Genomic DNA, 16,663 nt, shown 5'->3' with positions numbered 1-16,663 from the left:
TTTGTCAAGTAAGTTCCTCCAGGCAAAAACACAGTTATGATAAGGTTCTGTTGGTAGAAAAATATGCACATTTGGGGGCCAGATATGACTCAAGTGGAAGAGCAAATACTTTGCATTCAGAAGCCCTATGGTGGATCCCAGGCACCACCAGTGCCAACCGCAGCACCTGTCACCCCAGCACAGATGGGCATGGCCACATCTTGGGAAATTTTTTTAAAAAAGAAAGAAAGAAGGAAAGAAAGAAAGAAAACTATGTGTTTGTGTGCATAATGAGATACAAAAAAATCTTGTAGAAACAAATAGTTAACTGTGCCTTCCTTAGAATCATGAGTTTTCAAGACTAAGTTCTATATTTTGGTTTGTCCAAATTTTCACCATTGTATAATCAGAAACAACTATACATTTTGTTTTGTGAGAGGTGAAGTATTAATTGAAAATACACACAAAGAATTGAGTATATGGCTCAGCGGTAGAGATCCCTGGCAAGGGGAGAGAAGGAAGAAGGAGAGGGAAGGGAAGGGGAGAGAAGAGGGGAGGGGAGAAGGAGGAGATTGAGACAAATACACTTAAAAAATTTTAAAATTAGGGGCTGGAGTGACAGTGCAGTAGGTAGGGTGTTTGCCTTGCACACGGCCAACCCGGGTTCGATTCAATGGCCCATGGCCTCTCCTGCCAGGGTTTCTGCGAGTCACCTTTATTTACTCCTCATTAAGGTTTGTCTCAAGTATCTGTGTCCCAGGTAGCCTGTCCCCTCCCCATGGAGGCAAGTTCTGCCTCTTCCGATGCCCCTCACGCTGAGAGCAAGCTGACCACCCCACCCAGCTGGGCGCTGATCATTCCTGCCACGAGCATCTGTCCAGCTAATCCTACTCCTACTGCCAGGAGGGAATCTCATTGAAACCAGGTTGGGCTTCTCATTTATTCTCCAAAACCTCTAGCATGGTGTCTAGCACATATCAGGAGCAACCATTGGATTAGCTTTTGGGGAGAGGAGGGGGACAGAATGATAGTACTGCAGGAACAGGGCTTGCCTTGCACGCGGCCAACCTAGGTTCAATTCCCAGTTTCCCGTGTGGTTCCCTGAGCCTCCCAGGAGTAATTTCCAAGTGTAGAGCCAGGAGTAACCCCTAAGCACTGCCCCGTGTGGCCCCAATACAAAAGCAAAATGTCTTTTGATAGGTTCCATCTAAATTACTGTGCAATTAATAATTGGGGAAAGAAGGTTTGCTTTATAAAAAAAATATTTTAAGGAAGTCTGCAGAAACAGGGCAGCCTAGGGGGCTACTAGAAGTTCCCAGACTTGAGTGAACCAGAATCTATCCCTGAGAGAGTGCAGCCAGGGTGAGGAGAGGGCCAAAGAGATGACACAGGGTTGAGGCCCTTGCCTTGAGTTTGCTTTAAGCCCTTGCAGCAGCGAAAGCAACCAGAGCCGAGAGTGGCATTACAGGATATGCCAAAAAAAAGAAAAGTGAATAAAAATAAAGAAGGAAGATGATGTCTGAAAATCAGGAGCAAGAGAGAAAGAGAGAAAGAGAGAGAGAGAAAGAAAGGAAAGAAAGAAAGAAAGAAAGAAAGAAAGAAAGAAAGAAAGAAAGAAAGAAAGAAAGAAAGAAAGAAAGAAAGAAAGAAAGAAAGAAAGAAAGAAAGAAAGAAAGAAAGAAAGAAAGAAAGAAAGAAAGAAAGAAATGTTATGACATGTACATGCAGGTGTTCTGACGCCTCGCTTCTCTGGCCTAGGAACCGTTGCTGAAGGAGATGGTTTCTGAACGGGGCCTTGAAAGAAGAGCACCATTGGAATGAACAGGGAAGTGGGTGGTGGGGAACTGGGAAGACAGAGAGCACTGTTAGATCAAAGAAAGTAGGGCAGGGACCCAGGAACTAACCTGAGGGCTTTGGCTTGGTGACGGGGAGCGCCAGCTTCGCAGTGAGGGGCTGGACAGGGGCCTGAACAACCAGCAAAGGCTGTGGGACTGTGAGTGTCTCCCAAGGCTGGGGGTCTGTGATTCGTCACGAGTTTATTAAGCAACAGAATGACAATACGAAGATCGTAGAGAGCCATTAAAAAGAAGCAACTGAGTTTTAGTGAGTCCTTGGGGAGTTTTCTTGCTTGGGAAAGTCATGAGTGTCCAAGGCTTTGTCCCTGTTTTTCTGAGATCTGAGACTTTCTTTGTTTGCACGCTGCTGGCTTGGAAAGGTGAGGTGGCCAGGAAACCAAGGTCTCCAAGGTGACCTTTTCTAAAGAGTCTGTCTTTTGTTCTGTGTCCCAGAGAGAGATTTATGACTGAGATGTTCTTTTAAGAAGTCTGAAGGCAGGGAGAGGGCTCTAAAGGCTGGAGTGTGCATGCCTTGGGTGTGGGAGCCCTGGGTTCCTTCCCTGGCACCGGTGGTCTCCCAGGCATCACTAGGAACCCATCTTGGGTAGCCTTTGAGGAAGCCGGATGTGGGCCCCAAACAAAGCAAAATAAAAATAGAAGAAGAAGAATGCTATACAGTGATTAAAAAAAAAAAAGGGTGAAATCACGCAATGTGGTGCTACATAGATGGAACTGGATGATATCACGCAGAGTGATGTCAGTCAGAAGGAGGAAGACACAGAATCATCCCACATGTGGGATATAAAGATGCACAGGAAGCAGCTAATGGCCAAAGGCCACAGAACTGGACAGTTGATCCCTAGAACTGAATTTGCAGGGGTCGGGGGAGGATGAATGTAGATAGGAAGGGACTTTGGGACACTGGTAGAGAGTAGTAGGTACTCTGGTTGAGAGGGTGGTGTTGGAATAACGTGTGCCTGAAACTAGCATTAATGGTTTTGGAAATCACAGTACCTCAATAAAATTTAGTATAAAAGACAGTTGGCAGAGCCTGGCAAGCTCCCTATGGCATATTCAATATGCCAAAAACCGTATCAACAAGTCTCACAATGGAGACGTTACTGGTGCCCACTCAAGCAAATCGATGAGCAACGGGATCACAGTGACAGTGACAGTGATAAAAGACAGTAAATTTAAAAAGAAAATAGAATAAAAAGTTCAGAGCTGGCCAGCTCTGTGTGTAAAGCCAAAGAGCTGAAAGCAGGGTCTCAAGGAGACATTTTTCTCTCCATCTTCATGTCCCCATAAGTCACACCAGCTGCAGGGAGGAAGCAACACAAACTTCATGGGGGAGAAGGTATAAAGGAAATGTGTCAAGACGGTGGACTTGGACAGGGCCTAAAAGGGGAGGACAGAACCACACACAGTGCAACCAGGAAACATGATGAAAATCACAAAGGATGAGACCAGCGAGCCACAGAGGGCACATGGTGTGACTTCACTCATCTCAGAGGCCAGGCGCAGTCAAATTCACAGGCAGAAAGCAGAAAGGGACTGCCAGGGGCTGGGAAGGCAAGGAAGGGGCATTACCTACTCTAGAGTTTATGGTCCTGGAGGTGTGTTGCACAACAATGCAAACAGACCTAACACTGTAGCATGAGACTCCCTCCTAAGTGGTCAGGATAATAAATTTAATAGTACATGGGCTTAAAAACATCGAGAATGGGCTAGAGAGAGAGAGGGTACAGTGGGTAGAGTGATTGCCTTGCATGCAGGCAGCACAAATTTGATCCCTGACACTGCAGACCCTTTCCTGAGCCCCACCAGGATTGATCCCTGAGTGCAGAGCCAGGAGTAAATCCTGAGCACCACCAGTCATGCTGTTGTCATTGTGGTGTAAACCCCCAACAATAACAAAAATTCAGGGAGAGTTTTAGAATTTTCAGAAATCATGCAACCTCTTACCCACAACTCTGAAATCCACACCCTTTCACAAACCAGCAGTTTTGACTCTGGCCAAACTCCACTGGGGACTAGAGAGAGACTATGGGGCAGATGCAACATCACGTTTATCTTCCAAACACCAGGTGAACTCCAAGACTGAAACACACAGATCAAGGACTCCACACTCAAGGACTGGGACCTGTTTCTCCTCCTTTGAACAGAGGACATAGTTAATCAACTATGGACACTTGATGTCCATAATCATTACATGTATGACACTGTCATCCTCAATGGGGCTGGGTGGGCTGGTCCCTGCATTGGAGATATCAAGGCTGACCAGCCATCAGTGTTATCAGCTGGATTAGGATGAGCCTCATTAGTAGGAAGCTCTTTGTTTTCCCGCCTCTAGGAAAGGCAACCCCTGGGTGGGCCCAGGCACACCTGTCTGAGCACTGCTTACCAGGTCACACCTGGGCACGCTGGACACAAACTGGGCCCCTTGGCAGCCAAGGATGAATCCAGCCAAATTTAAGAGGACACAAACCACAGAGAGCAGCACGAAGAGGTTGACCTGAAACAGCAAAAAGAAAAAGAAAAAGCCAGTTAGAGGGCTGGTGAGATAATACAGGGTGTTAGGCACTTGCCTTCACGTGCTGACTTGGGTTTGAGGCCAACACCCCAGATGGTCCTCCGAGGTCCTCCAGGAGTGATTCCTAAGCAGAGAGCCAGGAGTAAGTCCTGAGCAGAGCCTGGTACAGCCCCAAACAAAATCAAACAAAAAAAGAAAACAGGCAGTTGGGAGAAGCCAACAGCTTTGGGGTTGAAGCAGTCGTACAGTAGGTAGGGTGTTTGTCTTGCACGTGGCCAACTCGGGTTTAATCCGTGGCATCCCATATGGTCCCCTGAGCACCACCAGGAGTAACTCCTGAATGCAGAGCCAGGAGTAGCATTGCTAGGTGTGGCCCAAAAACCAAAAAAAAATTCTGGCACCACATGGTTCCCTGAGCACCCACAGGTAAAACCCTGGAGCACAGAACTGGGAGTAACCTTTGAGAATTGTTGGATGAGGTCTCCAAACAAACAAGCAAAAGTACAGGCCATAAAGATAGTTCAAAGGTGAAATAGTTTGCCTTCATGTACTTGGAACCAATTTGATCCCTGGAACCATGTATGGTCCCTGAGCATCCCCAGAAGTGACCCTGAGCACAGAGCTGGGAGTGGCCCCTGAACATCACTGGGTACGCCACTCCCCCCACACTTTTCTTTTAATTCAGCTTAATCATTATTTTTTTATTATTGAATCACTGGGGGATACAGTTACAAAGCTTTCATGATTGAATTTCAGTCATACGATGATTGAACACCAGTGTACATTTTCCACCACCAATGTCCCCAGTATCCCTCCCACCACTCCCACCCCCACTCCACCCCACCCCTTGCCTCTATGGCAGACAATTTCCTTCTTACTCTCTCTACTTTGGAGCATTATGTTTTGCAATACAGGTACCAGGAGGTCATCATGTTTTGGGAGGACAGATGTTTCAGCACACGTCTTCCATCCTGAGTGATTCCTCCAACCATCATTGAGTTAGATGCCACTCCCTTTTTAAAGAACCACATCCTCTTCTAGAGAAATGTCTTTAAGTCAAAACTATGATTTAATGAATGACTTTTTAAGTGCTTCTGAGAAGTTTTTCTTATTGTGTGGAGGACTGTCATGGAATGCCACATTTCTCAATCATTCTAAGTCCTGATTTTTTTGTTTGTTTCCCTGGCAAATAAATGCATTGTGGCTCCTCTGGCTTTTATACGTATGTTTCATTAAGCCATAGCTATTTCTTTCTTGAGTCACTTATTGTTTTCTGACTCTGCAGGATTGATAATAAATAGGTAAAGACATCATTCTAATCTGTAAGTGGAACTCAGAAATCAAAGCGCTGACTCATTACTAGCCAGAAATTTCAGTGTTACGGGAAAGATAAATTATCTTTCTTTTTTTAGTAGGAACACCTGGGGTACTAAGAATAAGTATATAATCACATTTTCATGTACATTAAAGTGTTTATAAATATTACCTTCATTAAAAATTTATAGAAATCATTTAAGAAACTAGCATTTACTTCGTACCGGTTGGAGACTACAAAGAGACCTCAATTTTTTTTTTAAGCATCTCAATTGAGAACTAGATTGTTATAAAAATCAAACCATTTTAAAGACTTTTAGCACTTGAGATATTACTGTTAGAATGAAGCATCCTTTCAGGCCAGCATAGGTAGGCATGTGAGCTCATAAATGAACTCTGAGGAAGGAAATTCACATATGAATTCTGAGGGAGAAAACTGACTCCTGATTTTTGGCATCCAACACAGATCTCCCTGGCCCCTGTGAGGAGACTAAATTGAATATCACAAGACACCCCTTTTATACCCAAGATAGCAAGTCATATACTCAAGGATCCCTAAAAGGAACTCTTTCTTCCTCTCTCTGAGAAGTCTGGCTTCTCCCACTTTTCGGTAAATTTGTAAAAAGGCTATGTAGCCTGTCGTCAAACTCTGAGGAAAGACTGGCAATGCTTGTGGAGTGACTTTCTCCAGCTGGATTTGGCAATACCTGAAGGACTGGATGTGAGCAGCCTGCCCGCTCTTGCACTAGACCATTCATAATATGCCAAAGCTTTTTGGAAAACAAGAATGTGTAACAGCAAAGAAACAAACATGGTTTCTTCCATGAACCTCTATGCATTGGTGGTTGCAACTGAAAGCAACTTAAAATAATTAAATCTTCACACTCAGCAACACAATTATTGTTATGATGGAGAAGCTCTGACCTTTCCTGTAGAAATATTCTTTTAGTGCAAGATGAGATGGCTTGAAAGCACAGCCTGGGGCTGGAGAGACAGTTAAGGTGTTTGTCTGCCTGAGGCCAATCTTGGTATGATCGCCATCCCTACATAGGGTCCCCCAAGCACTTCCAGGAGTGACCACTGAGCACAGAGCCAGGAGTAAGCCTTGAGCAAATCAAGGTGTGACCAAAAATTTGAGTTGAAAACAAATAATTTTTCAACACAAGAACAAAAAGAAAGGCAAATGGAATAAAAAAATGAAACAAAGCACTCAAGTAGGTGTTCACAGAAGAAAACAAAAGAACAAATTTTAAGCACAAACATGAAAGGATGTTCAGCCATCAGGAATGCAAAAATGAGATCCTCCTTCATACTAACTAGAACGGTCAGAATGAAAGATTGACAATAGCAAGTCTTCATGAGACCAAGGAGCCTGGGCACTCTCAAGCCTGGCTTGTGTCTGCAGAAGGCTGGGGAACGCACTGTTCTCAGACCATCTTCTGCCAGAGTAGCAGGAATGCTTTGAGGATGTCCATAATCCACATTTTACTCAGGCTTCCCCAGTGGTATGTGCGATTTTTTATTTAGGTTATGTGTAAAGTTAGTGTTTCAACTTAATAAAATGAGTTCATTTCTTTTTTAAAAGGAAAGGGCTCCTTAGTCTTCTGTCTCCAGCTGAGTTTGGCCAGAGAGAACTCAGAGATATTGGAGGCAGAAAGTTTCTTTCCTGGCTACTTTGCTCCAGGAAACCCACACAGGCCCTCTCAGGGAACCTGTCTACAAGGATTCCGAATTCTGGACTCTGGTCACCTCAGGTCCAGTAAAACAAGAGACAGGAAGACGTCACACTCTCTCACCCTACCCATATTTTGTGAGCAGACCTTTGTTTTAATTTTATGGTGTCATCAGCATTCGACTGGTACAGAACAGTGTCAACTTGATTGATTCAACTTCTCTATAAAAATCTCCCTTATTATGGACATGGAGAGTATTATGCTAAATGAAATGAGTCGGAAAGAGAGGGACAGACATAGAATGACTGCACTCATTTGTGGAATATAAAAAAAGTAGTATAAGGCTAACAACCAAGGACAGTAGAGACAAAGGCCAGGAAGATTGGTCCATGGTTGGAAGACTGCCTCAAGTGGAATGAAATAAAGAAGCAACATCACCTTCAATATACCTAATGCAAACTTCTCAGAGTTTTTCCTAATCCTCAGCACATAAGTCACTAAACAATTATACCTAACACAGCATGGTATTGTGCTGTGTGGGGGTTTATACCAATTGTCATTCTCTAAATAGATTGACCTTTCCCTGCTGCCTTAGACCTTTAATTTTGCTTCAGACTTCCCTCTGCTCAAAGTCAAGATACAACTCACTCAACTGTTAATGTTCAAATCAAGATTTCCAGCAACTTGTGAGTTGCTTAAAAATAAATGGTTTTAAAATGGAATCTGCTTGTTATCCAATCAGTGCAGCCCATAGACTCAATCCATAAAGGAGAAGGAGGGGAGGGAGGGAAAATGAAAAGGAGGAGGAGGAGAAAGAAAAAGGGGAAGAGAAGGAAAATGAAGGGAGGAAGAGATGGAGGAGAAGAAAGAAGAAGAAGAAGAAAAGAAGAAGAAGAAGAAGAAGAAGAAGAAGAAGAAGAAGAAGAAGAAGAAGAAGAAGAAGAAGAAGAAGAAGAAGATGAAGATGAAGGAGGAGGAGGAGGAGGAGAGAAGGAGAGGGAGAAGAGAAGGAGAAGGAGAAGGAGGAGAAGGAAATGGAGAAGAAGAAGGAGAAGGAGAAGGAGGAGGAGGAGGAGAAGGAAATGGAGAAGAAGAAGGAGAAGGAGGGGGAAGAGGAGGAGGAGAAGGAGTAGGAGAAGAAGAAGGAGAAGAAGAAGGAGAAGAAGAAGAAGAAGAAGAACAACAACAACAACAACAACAAAAATGATGATAACAATAATAACAAAGACAGCAAGATGAGCTTTGAGACAGCTGAGCAGCATGAGACTGAGACTTGAATCCCCAACTTCAGTTAAATTACACGCCACAAGATCCTGGCAGCTCTGCTGGTCCCCAGCACCAGGAGTGCTTTCTAGCCACGCCACAACCAAGTGTGTGTTAGCTCTTCAAGGGAAGGCTGTGGCCCTGGGAGGCGGGGGGGAGGGGGCACTGCGAATGAAGAGATGTATGAGCAGCAGAGCTGGGCAGAGTGTAAGCCCTGAGATTGAATGTGTGTGCCCACAACCCAAGGCAGCTGCAGGCTGCACTCATTGCTGCTCTGCTATTCCTACGTGCTATCTTTTTTATTCCAATTGAATCATCTTGAGATACACAGTTATAAAGTTGTTCATGATTGGGTTTCAGTCATGCAATGTTCCAAGCACCATCCCTTCACCAGTGACTAGGGGCACAAATGAAAGAAATCAGCATTAATGTGAATCCCAAGTATTCCACCAATGTCCTCAGTTTCCCTCCCACCCACCCACCCCCATTTGCCACTATGACAGGCACTTTTCTTCTTTTGTCCTCTGTCCCTGTTAATCTGTCTCTGTCCCTGTCAGCCTGTCTCTGTCTGTCAGTCTGTCTCTGTCTCTGTCTCTCTCTCTCCCTCTCTCTCTCCTTCTGGGCATTATGGTTTACAATCCTTTCAGCACTCAGTTCTTGGCCAGAGTGATCATTTCCAACTAGCATTGTCATAGTGGTCCTTTCTCTGTTCTAACTGCCCCCCCCCGCCAATTATGACAAGCTTCCAACAGTCCTCCTGGTACTCCATGTGTACTGTCCTTAGGTGGTAGTCTCACACTATATTTTTAAAAATACATTCCACAAATGAGTGCAATCACACTATGTCTGTCCCTCCCCTCTACTCATTTCACTCAGCACAATACTCTCCATGTACATCCATTTAAGAGTAAATTTTATGAATTCATCTTTTTTCTGGTGGCTATGTATGTGGTCTTTAGACACTGCACAAAACCAATAAGAAACAAACTTTCTCTTCAGCCATGCAGCACCAAATCTGAACCTTGATAATCTTGAATTAATGAATCAATCAGTGAACAAATGAGAGAAAACTGATTCTTTATAACAAATACTACACTTTTAAGCACAGAGATGCCAGTATCACTTCCCCCTCCCACCCTTTGGCTTTTGGACACACTGGGCCTTGAGGAACATATGATATGCAGTGCCACGGGTCAAACCTGGGTGTGCCACATGCCTGGCAAGCACCCTAAGCCCTGAAATACATGTCCAGTCCCGCCACTCACTGTCCATCTTTTACTATTCTCAAAAGCATGTGAGACTAGTACCAAAAGGCAAAACCCAGATTTACAGTCACAACTAAGAAAAGACTGTTAGCTGCCATCACTGGGCCTCCTGGGGGCTGTGCACCTCTGCACCTCTTGGGGAAAAGAAGCTCGAAAGGGCCTGGATATCTGTCCATTCCTTACAAGGGGAGAATTGGAGGGAGGGAGGGACGGAGGGGGAGAGTTTCACCAGTCCTTAGAATTTAGGTTACCTCTCCCCACTGAAATAAGAATATTGTGGGATCTGGCTGAAAATCTTACCAACATTTTAACTTTTATGTCCTTAGAGCTCTGGAGTTCTCACTCCAGCCACTGACTGATTCAGACAAATGTCCTAGAATCCGTGACAAGTCATGTGACCATTTTAAATTCTAACTCAGGATGGGGAAGCACTTGAATACAAAGTTCTAGAAGCATGAACACAGTTTTCTGAACACAACACAATGGAGAGGAGCCTAGGGAAGAATGAGGGGGAGGTTGAAGACATGAAAGGAAAATCTTTCTCAACTAGTTTAGCTCAATGAATGTTCTGACTGACTACCCGAGTACCATGGCAACCAACAAAATACAATCAATCACAACCACACATCAAGCCCAGATTCTGCTACTTTAAAACTATTCTGGGCGCTCACACATGCACTGGCTCAGCTTGCCTATATGCCTTGAATCCTCAAATTGCAAGAGAATCTGCTCCTGGGTTTCACTCCCTTGACATCATTTAAAATTCTTCCAGAAGCTTGGCAGCCACATCACCAATATCTAGACCCGTGCTTCCCCTTGCCAACAATCCAAACACAGGCAAGTGGCTGTTCATAAACCAGCTGTCTCCTTTCCCTTCCAAAAATGCTTAAGTGTCAGACTTCCTCATGTTATGCCTGTCCCCAGATTTTCTTTTTATAAAGTGTTTAAAATATACTAGCATTGTTTTCCAGTTCCACTTGACACAAAAGTGAAAGGCTTCTACCTTTCTCCACCAGAGTAAAACACACATTTTCAGCAGCCTGAAATACAAAACACGGTTTCCAGGAAACAAGTTCAGTGCTCCATACCTAGGAACTGCCAATCACTGGTGGATAGGAATAAATCTCAGAGACACTTTTCAAGTCTCCGTTCTGGGGAAAAATAAATTCTACCCTATAGAGTATCCTTTCCCTCTGTTCTCTGGCGATTCCCCAGCTGCCCAGATGTTCTCTCAGCACACCACTTCTCCTTCCTCATCAAAAAATGACTTTTCATACTACCTGACCAAGCATGCAGGGCAGGAGTAAGGGATACCTTTAAAATAGTTCACCTAGCACTATAATTCTATACAACTGTAAAAGTTCTGCCACTTTAAATTAAAATGTCCTCATCAGAGAGAGAGAGAGAGAGAGAAGTGAGAGAGGTGTAAGAGAGTGAGTGAGAGAGAGAGAGAGAGAGAGAGAGAGAGAGAGAGAGGAAAAGCGCCTGCCATAGAGACAGGCAGGAGGTGGGGGGAGGGAAGTGATGGGAGGGAACCTGGGGACATTGGTGCTGGGAAATGTACACTGGTGGAGAGATGGGTGTTGTATGACTGAAATCTAATCATGAACAGCTTTGCAAGGGTCTATCTCACAGTGATTCAATACAAAAGTTTTTTTTAAAAAAAACAACAACAGTAGAATTTAAAAAAATAAATAAAAAATTTAAAAAGTAATATGTTTTCATCAGAGAGGCCAGAGCGATAGTATAGTACAGTGGGTAGGGAAATTGCCTTGCACACTGTATACAAGTCAACCTGGATGCATTCCCGACAAAATGGATGTCCACCAGTACCACCAAGAGTGATCTCTGAGTAAAGAAGTAAGCCATGAGAACAGCTGCTTTGTGGCCCCCAAACCAAATCAAACAAAAAATGTTCTCATTACAAATGTAGCTAAGGATGAGAAAGAAAACATCCTAATGAGATTCTTTTTTATTTATTTATTTATTTATTTGGAGGGGATCACACCCAGTGGTGCTCAGGGGTGATTCCTGGCTCTGCACTGAGGAATCACTCCTGGCCATGCTTGGGGCACCAGATGGGGTGCTGGGATCAAACCCAAGTCAGCTGCATGCCACTCCAGCCCCCAGCCCCTCCTCCACCTCTAATGAGATTCTTGAGAAATAATCAGAGGATTATGTGACACAAGAAATTTTCTATTTGAACAAGGATCAGGAATGCAGTTGACTATGATACTAGGAATAGGATGGCAGTGCTATTTGGGCATGTACTACTGAGGGCCACCAGGACCACCCAACCAACTGTGCTGGGGTAAAACTCAGGGCCTGGTGCATGCAAGGTATGTGCTCTATTTTTTGAGCTATCCCAGGCCCCTGGAGTTAACTTTCGTGTGTGGTATTAAGTAATGATCTGGTTTTAGTTCTTAATGTAGCTGTTCAGTTTTCTCAGGACCATTTCATATATTTTTATTTTTTTAATTTTATTATCATAAAGTTGTTCACAATAATTGATTACATTTAATATTTCAATACCAATCCCACCACCAGTATTCTGAAGTTTCCCACCACCACTCAAGTCTGCCCCACAGGCAGATGCTAAATAATTTATTCTATATTGCTTGTTATGAATAGATAGGATGTCTGTAAGGGCTTACCTCACATCCAGAGGTAAAGAGACTTCTCCATTGTATGATCTTGGCTTTTCTGTCATAAATTAAATGTGCTTATGTGAATATACTTATTTCTGGGCTCTCAATTATATTCTATACATCTATGTGTTGCCTTTTTCCTTCCATAGTATATAGCTTTGATTCTGATCACTTCATAGTATATTTGAAGTTAGAGATCAAGCTATCTCCACTTTTCTTTTAACTCACTATTCAGGGTATTTTGTGATTCCATACAAGTTTTAGTTTTTGCTCTATTTTTCTTGAAAAATGCCATTGGATTTCAGTAGGGACTTGCTGAACCTATAAACTGCTTTAGGTTATATGGACATTTTATTTTACTTCATTGTTATTTTTGTTTAGGGGGCAACACCTCTCCAGGCAATGTGAATATTGTGGATATTGGGTAGGGCACTTGCCTTGCATTCAGGAAACTTCTGTTCAGTCCCAGCTCCTCAGATGATCCCCTGAGCTTGCCAGGAGTGATCCCTGAGCACAGAGTAAGGACTGAGCTCTGAGCACCTGAGCACCACTGCGTGTGCCCCCCAAAACAACAACAGCAAAAGTCCTATATATGTGTGTGTGTACATGTGTGTGGGTGAATCCTTTTCAGTAGTTAATTGGCAATTGGAAAAAGATCAATATCAATGGATAATTTGATTAGACAATATCTGTAACAAGGACTTAGGTAGAAAACACAATAATAACTCTTTAAATTCATTTATCATTTATTGAGTTATCATAGCTTACACTAGTTGGTTTTTATGTTTGTTTGTTTGTTTGTTTGTTTGTTTGTTTGTTTTGCTTTTCAGGTCACACCCAGCAATGCTCAGGGGTTACTCCTGGCTCTCAGGGTCACTCCTGGCTCGGCACTCAAGAATTACTCCTGGAGCTGCTTGGGGGACCATATGGGATGCCAGGGATCGAACACAGTTCGGCCACAAGCAAGGCAAACGCCCTACCCACTGTACTATCGCTCCGGCCCATAGTTTTTTTTTTAAATTTATTTATTTTTAATTAGAGAATCACCGTGAGGGTACAGTTACAGATTTATACACTTTTGTGCTTATACTTCCCTCATACAAAGTTCGGGAACCCATCCCTTCACCAGTGCCCATTCTCCACCACCCGTAAACCCAGTGTCCCTCCCACCCTCCCCAATCCCATCTCCCCCCCACCCCACCCTGCCACTGTGGCAAGGCATTCCCTTCTGTTTTCTCTCTCTAATTAGCTGTTGTGATTTGCAATAAAGGTGTTGAGTGGCCGCTGTGCTCAGTCTCTAGCCCTCATTCAGCCCGCAACTCCCTTCCCCCACATGGCCTTCGACTACAATGTAGTTGGTGATCGCTTCTCTGAGTTGACCTTTCCCCGGAACGTGAGGCCAGCCTCGAAGCCATGGAGTCAACCTCCTGGTACTTATTTCTACAGTTCTTGGGTGTTAGTCTCCCACTCTGTTATTCTATATACCATAGATGAGTGCAATCTTTCTATGTCTGTCTCTCTCTTTCTGACTCATTTCACTCAGCATGAAACTTTTCATGCCCATCCACTTAACTACAAAATTCTTGACCTCCTTTTTTCTAACAGTTGCATAGTATTCCATTGTATAGATGTACCAAAGTTTCCTCAACCAGTCATCCGTTCTGGGGCATTCGGGTTTTTTCCAGATTCTGGCTATTGTAAACAGTGCTGCGATGAACATACATGTGCAGATGTTGTTTCGATTGTACTTTTTTTCTGGCCCATAGTTTTGAAGTCATTATTTTTATCTTTGATTCATTTACCAATCAATAAAAATGTTTACGTTCCTCCCAATTATTCTTTTTTTAATTTTTTTTAATTTAAAATTTTTTTTTATTGAATCACCATGTGGAAAGTTACAAAGCTTTCAGGCTTAAGTCTCAGTTACACATTGCTCGAACACCCATCCCTTCACTAGTGCACATATTCCACCACCAAGAACCACAGTAAACCTTCCCCCCAACCCCCCACCCCCAGCCCCCACCCTGCCTGTGTAGCTGATAAATTTCACTTTACCTTCTTTTTACTTTGATTACATTCAATATTTCAACAAAAAACTCACTATTATTGTTTGGAGTTCCCCACCCCCCAAAGTCGGACCTGCTGGAAAGGAAGCATAACTTTTAAAGTTTTAGACACCATGATCTACAATACTGTTAATGATAGAGTTTCATGCACACAATGTTCCAATACCACACTCTCCTTCATAGATCATCCCACCATCCACCCCACTCCACTGCTGTGGTAGCTTTGTTTTGTAGGTCAGCTTCCAGGTTGTTATCACCTTATGGTCACTGAGCTACTACACCCACCCCTCCACTTGTATCAAGTCTTCAGATGATTCAGATGATTCCAAACCCAACTGCCATCTGATTTCAGTTTCAGGAAAGAGCCTGAGCCAGAATTTTATCAGCTCAATAGTTTATGAGAGAAAACAGTACATTAGGGTTTTAAAACATTAGATTTGGGATGTGGTTTGTTGATGCAGTCAAAAATAGATACCTAGAGGTAGCTGGAGCTTTCCTTACATGCAGCCAACCCAGATTCAATACCTGGCACCCCATAGGTCACCTGAGCACCGCCAGGTAAGTGTCATTCCTCAACACAGACCCAGAAGTAACCCCTGAGCAACAAAGGATATAGCCCCCAACCCTCCAAAATATAGATAACTGGAGCAGCTGACCTCTTTCCTTTCTCACTTTAACTTCTGGCTGAGACTGAGATGAAAATATGACTATATAACTTCCTTATACAATGACTATACAACTTCCTTAAGGAGCAGGGATCCTGTGTAGTCTAAGATACTGCTTATCTCAATTATGAAACCTTCATGATTAAGGATTCAATCAACATTTCTTTCATTGGGATATCTGAAATATTTCAACTGCAGAAGAGTAATGGACCAATCAAGTCTGAGGAGTTCATTTTTATGCCCATGCCTACCACAATGTGTGCCAAGAAACAGGTGTTCAGTAAATGATTCCTGAAATCAGATGAATTACTTAAGGTCACATTTCTGAGACAATTTACTACTCATTATTGATTTTTTTGTGAAGACACTCTATGGAAAAGGGATGCGAGGAAAAGTCAGGTCTGGAATCATGAAGTCTGAAACAAAATTAAGTAGTCATCACTACTAAGAACCTTTCAAAGGAAACGCTGAGTTATTCAATAAATCTCTGTATCACTGCATCACTGTCATCCTGTTGCTCATTGATTTGCTCCAGTGGGTGCCAGTAATGTCTCCATTCATCCCTGTTACGTTCAGGGTCAGGGGAATGAGGCCCATTACTGTTACTGTTTTTGGCATATCAAATACATCATGGGAAGCTTGCCAGGCTCTGCCGTGCGAGATTATCCAATAAACAGAGACCAATTCCCAAATTTGTACAATTAGAAATTTTTTTCTAAGAAAAGGACAAACTAGTTTAATAGGCACACTATCATATCATTTAATGTGTATGACACTGATTTAAGGGTTCCTACTTGAGCCATTTGTGACTGCCAAGATCTGAACCCAATGCAAGTGCCCCCACAACAGATGACTGCATAAAGAAATTGTGGCATAGGGCTGGAGCTATAGGACAGCAGGTAGGGCACTTGCCTTGCATGAAAATATCCCGGGTTCAATCCCCAAAATCCTATATGGTCCCCTGCGCACCACTTGGAGTAATTCATGAGCACAGAGCCAGGAGTAACCAATAAGCATCACCAGGTGAGCGCTCCCCACAAAAAGTGAAAGAAATTGTGGCATAAATATACAATAGAATATTACTCAGGTATTATGAAAATATAAAATATTGCTTTTTGCTATAAGATTGGAATTGGAGGGTGTTGTGTGTAAAATGAAACAAGTCAGAGTTAAAGAAATATGGGTGCTTTCACTCAGATGTGGGATATAAAGAAACAAAGCAAAGGAATCAGAAGTGCCCAGTGAAAACAAGCCCTCTCTCACCACAGAACTTAGGTTTTTCCCTCTACCATGAAAATTTAGGTCTGAGTGACAAGGTTAAAAGATATAGCACTTTGGTGGTGCGTTTGAATAGTACTTTGTAGCCCTATGACATATGAGTTTACACTCTTTAAACTAATGTTTAAAAAAAAACAAACAAGA

The 16,663-nt window shown here is 43.1% G+C and overlaps 1 protein-coding gene across 1 annotated transcript in view; it reads right to left on the bottom strand.

Annotated features, from left to right (window-relative positions):
- The window catches only part of ENTREP1 (endosomal transmembrane epsin interactor 1), an 82,217-nt gene that overhangs the window by 30,370 nt on the left and 35,184 nt on the right, over positions 1-16,663 (bottom strand). The window contains exon 3 of the mRNA XM_055121334.1: positions 4,219-4,329. Within this exon, the coding sequence (XP_054977309.1) occupies positions 4,219-4,329 (111 nt within the window). The remainder of the gene's footprint in view (positions 1-4,218; positions 4,330-16,663) is intronic.

Source organism: Sorex araneus, chromosome 1, assembly GCF_027595985.1.
Source record: "Sorex araneus isolate mSorAra2 chromosome 1, mSorAra2.pri, whole genome shotgun sequence".
NCBI classification, from domain to species: Eukaryota; Metazoa; Chordata; class Mammalia; order Eulipotyphla; family Soricidae; genus Sorex; species Sorex araneus.
This window is presented reverse-complemented; position numbering and strand designations above follow the sequence as displayed.